This window comes from Centruroides sculpturatus, unplaced genomic scaffold (genome assembly GCF_000671375.1).
Source record: "Centruroides sculpturatus isolate CEXI.00-Female unplaced genomic scaffold, Cexi_2.0 scaffold786, whole genome shotgun sequence".
NCBI classification, from domain to species: Eukaryota; Metazoa; Arthropoda; class Arachnida; order Scorpiones; family Buthidae; genus Centruroides; species Centruroides sculpturatus.
The window spans coordinates 375,711-380,227 of NW_019384997.1; the positions used below are offsets into that span (position 1 = coordinate 375,711).

At 31.3% G+C, this 4,517-nt stretch overlaps 2 protein-coding genes across 2 annotated transcripts; both read right to left on the minus strand.

The window, feature by feature from the left end:
• Positions 1-14: 14 nt before the first annotated feature.
• On the minus strand, positions 15-1,411 carry LOC111633138 (alkaline ceramidase 3-like). The gene has a single exon (XM_023377669.1). The coding sequence runs from the start codon at positions 1,099-1,101 to the stop codon at positions 310-312; it is 792 nt and encodes a 263-aa protein (XP_023233437.1). The 5' UTR covers positions 1,102-1,411; the 3' UTR covers positions 15-309.
• Positions 1,412-2,679: 1,268 nt separating this feature from the next.
• Positions 2,680-4,174, minus strand: LOC111633137 (alkaline ceramidase 3-like). The gene has a single exon (XM_023377668.1). It carries the CDS (start codon positions 3,862-3,864, stop codon positions 3,073-3,075), a length of 792 nt encoding a protein of 263 aa, XP_023233436.1. The 5' UTR covers positions 3,865-4,174; the 3' UTR covers positions 2,680-3,072.
• Positions 4,175-4,517: the final 343 nt, after the last annotated feature.

The window sequence follows — 4,517 nt, forward strand, 5'->3', positions numbered from 1 at the left end:
AAAAAATACTTTATCTTCGCTAATTTATGATATATTCTTATTCAACTTTTATCATATTGCACTTTCAAGTAGAAATCTCTAAATGTATTATTAATGTGCTAGGATTCTTGACTAGTTCTGCAATATGGAATGAAAAAAAGATGCAGGAATGCATCAAGATTTCACGAATGACTGATTTTTGTGACCAAACACAAATTTGCAATATTTTCAGGCAGTGATATATATAAAAGATATTCAAAATATTAAATATACATAATATATATGTGGCTTATAAAAACTATCTCTTTTATAACATAATGCTCTGATCTGTTATTGAATAGTTTGTTTCTTTGGACCCAAATATGGAAATAAGAAAGGCCATATTACTTTGATTTTGCAAGGTTCCTTTCTATGTATCATGCGAGCTTGACAGAAATATAAAATTTGTAAGTAGGTTCCATATCCAGCCAAACAATGCCACCAACCATGGAGTTGAGTTAAAGGACGGAAGACAAAAGGTAAAAGTTGTCTGGCTGTAATAAGTTCAGAACAGAAGACATTGTCGATGTTCCACATACAAAAGGCTGTAGAGTAGGAAATGGAAGCCACGACGAATATCCAAATTTCACATTTTCCAGTTAAAGCTAGTCGTATATCGAAACCAACGACGATCACAACCAAAAATCCATAGGCAAGTTGATGAAAAATAGGCTGCCGAATGGCCAAATAAACCACACTAACAATTATACCATAGATTAATAATTCCAACGCGAGTAATTTGTTAATCTTATCTGGAGGAGAATGAACTTCATATAAACTATATATCATCATTAACGTCCCCCAAACCATGGGAAGTTCATCTAATAATTGCATTTCGTATAACAGAGTCATGTGGAAGCACCAAGAACCCACACCGACGATGAAAAGAAATACATAACACAATACATAACGAAATTCCAATCCATGTTTCCACGAGATCCATCCTCCGTAAATCGGGGGTATTAGAAGAGCTAGATTACTTATCGTATTCCAAAATTCGGCAATGTATCTGGTTACTTCGTAGTTCTCTTCACACCAATCTAATGTGGAAGTGGGATTGCCCCAATATCCTATGGGAGCCATTCCCTTTAAAAATGGCTACCGAACTTCCGTTATTCGAAGGCAGACGGCGCCAACTTAATAAAAGCGTTAATCTCTAACCAGACTGGTCGATTTTAGGAAAAATCGGCGAAGCGATTTATAAAACATGACGATGTTATATTATTATTATTATTTAAAGATTTATAGACAAATTTATATTGATAAATAGTTTTTAAAATGAACGACTTCTTGTTGTTACGTAGAAGTTACGTCGCTAGTGAGTTGCGTCATTTAAGTTTTTTGAAAGATTTCGTTTCTTATAACCTTACCTACAGCAGCGCCAAGATAAAACATTTTTCTTCTGATTCTGTTAATGATTTATATAATTTCATCAAATGAATTTATTTGAAAAGTGAGGAAGTTTCGCAATGTAAAATATATCAAAACTGAGAAAGTAAGAACCAAAATGTTTTTTTGTATTGAATGATGCCATTGGTTATCTTACTTTTAATTTGAAATTTGAATTGTTTATATTAAATAACATTTGTGTTAACTTTATAGATATAGAAATCGGAGTTGCCGATTTTCGGGGGGTCGATTTCTCCGTCCCTCAAACACCTAAAGTAATTCCGAATATCTCATTCGAAAAGTAATTGTTTTCGTATGTAGTGTGCAAAATTTCAAGATTTTCTGTAATGCGGTTGCCGAAATATAAGCAATTTAAAAGTGCAAAATTCTCCAAAAAAATTGTAGTCTTTTCTTTTTCTTCATCCGGCAATGCAGACGCTCGTAGAGAAAAACTACTATAAAGCTGAAATTTTAAACTTAAGCCTTTATCTCATTATCAGCTCACGAAACTTCCGGGCCTATAGGTCAAAGTTCACGGAAGTTTTCCATAGAGCTAATTCAGTTTCACGGCTTAATTTTATGCTTATAAAGATAAAATTGCACGGAAACAAATGAATTTTATTAAAAATGTTACTCAGAATTCAAAAGCTCAAATTTATGCCAATTAAAACGTTTTATAACGATTTGTCTAAACTAATTTTTCTAACGGATCTTTCTAAATTCTTCAAAAATGAATATTTGAAAGCGTTCGGTTGGCAGGGCATTTGGTCGGCGGCGCGTTCAGTCGCCGAGCGCCTTCCGAATTGTACGTTCTCGTCTTATGTCTTGACGTAATAATACAATTATTAGAGACATTTGAGTTGTAAAAATATTACGCTAAGTAAAACTTTATGACAATTTGACGACGGACAAATTTTTTTCTTGAGTTTTTCTTTGGTAAAGATAAGCTTGGCCAAACTTATCTTGGCCAAAGTAAAACTGACAAGAAAAATTTTAACTGTCATCTAAATGTTTTTACTTGGCGCAATTTTTTTACATCTCTGATGTTTTTGTTTGGATATCTTCAGTTATAGCAGCTGTTTTAATCTTTAATATTCTTTTTAATACCAAAAAATAATTTAAAATGAATTTTATTTCTACAAATTATAAAAAATAATTATTGTATATTTTCATTATTTTTTTCGTATTGTTTATATGTATAAATACAATTCTAAATATATCAAAAAATTCAACAGTACTCACTCATTATAAAATCAATATATAATAGCACCAAGCATATAAAAATTTAACAATTTTCTGTGATATTAAAATATAAAAGAATACTTTTCTGGTATTAATATTTATGAAACAATTATAAAAAAATACTTTATCTTCGCTAATTTATGATATATTCTTATTCAACTTTTATCATATTGCACTTTCAAGTAGAAATCTCTAAATGTATTATTAATGTGCTAGGATTCTTGACTAGTTCTGCAATATGGAATGAAAAAAAGATGCAGGAATGCATCAAGATTTCACGAATGACTGATTTTTGTGACCAAACACAAATTTGCAATATTTTCAGGCAGTGATATATATAAAAGATATTCAAAATATTAAATATACATAATATATATGTGGCTTATAAAAACTATCTCTTTTATAACATAATGCTCTGATCTGTTATTGAATAGTTTGTTTCTTTGGACCCAAATATGGAAATAAGAAAGGCCATATTACTTTGATTTTGCAAGGTTCCTTTCTATGTATCATGCGAGCTTGACAGAAATATAAAATTTGTAAGTAGGTTCCATATCCAGCCAAACAATGCCACCAACCATGGAGTTGAGTTAAAGGACGGAAGACAAAAGGTAAAAGTTGTCTGGCTGTAATAAGTTCAGAACAGAAGACATTGTCGATGTTCCACATACAAAAGGCTGTAGAGTAGGAAATGGAAGCCACGACGAATATCCAAATTTCACATTTTCCAGTTAAAGCTAGTCGTATATCGAAACCAACGACGATCACAACCAAAAATCCATAGGCAAGTTGATGAAAAATAGGCTGCCGAATGGCCAAATAAACCACACTAACAATTATACCATAGATTAATAATTCCAACGCGAGTAATTTGTTAATCTTATCTGGAGGAGAATGAACTTCATATAAACTATATATCATCATTAACGTCCCCCAAACCATGGGAAGTTCATCTAATAATTGCATTTCGTATAACAGAGTCATGTGGAAGCACCAAGAACCCACACCGACGATGAAAAGAAATACATAACACAATACATAACGAAATTCCAATCCATGTTTCCACGAGATCCATCCTCCGTAAATCGGGGGTATTAGAAGAGCTAGATTACTTATCGTATTCCAAAATTCGGCAATGTATCTGGTTACTTCGTAGTTCTCTTCACACCAATCTAATGTGGAAGTGGGATTGCCCCAATATCCTATGGGAGCCATTCCCTTTAAAAATGGCTACCGAACTTCCGTTATTCGAAGGCAGACGGCGCCAACTTAATAAAAGCGTTAATCTCTAACCAGACTGGTCGATTTTAGGAAAAATCGGCGAAGCGATTTATAAAACATGACGATGTTATATTATTATTATTATTTAAAGATTTATAGACAAATTTATATTGATAAATAGTTTTTAAAATGAACGACTTCTTGTTGTTACGTAGAAGTTACGTCGCTAGTGAGTTGCGTCATTTAAGTTTTTTGAAAGATTTCGTTTCTTATAACCTTACCTACAGCAGCGCCAAGATAAAACATTTTTCTTCTGATTCTGTTAATGATTTATATAATTTCATCAAATGAATTTATTTGAAAAGTGAGGAAGTTTCGCAATGTAAAATATATCAAAACTGAGAAAGTAAGAACCAAAATGTTTTTTTGTATTGAATGATGCCATTGGTTATCTTACTTTTAATTTGAAATTTGAATTGTTTATATTAAATAACATTTGTGTTAACTTTTACATGTTATTTCGTAATAATTCAACAATGAGATAAGAATTCACATTATTAACCATAAGTTATTTATAATAAAAGTAGATAATTTCCAATACATACATATATATATATATATATTAATTTTGTTTAATCTGAAAGCAA

Excerpts from the sequence above, each read along its gene's own strand:
- LOC111633138 (XM_023377669.1), bottom strand. The coding sequence starts at position 1,101 with ATGGCTCCCATAGGATATTGGGGCAATCCCACTTCCACATTAGATTGG.
- LOC111633137 (XM_023377668.1), bottom strand. The coding sequence starts at position 3,864 with ATGGCTCCCATAGGATATTGGGGCAATCCCACTTCCACATTAGATTGG.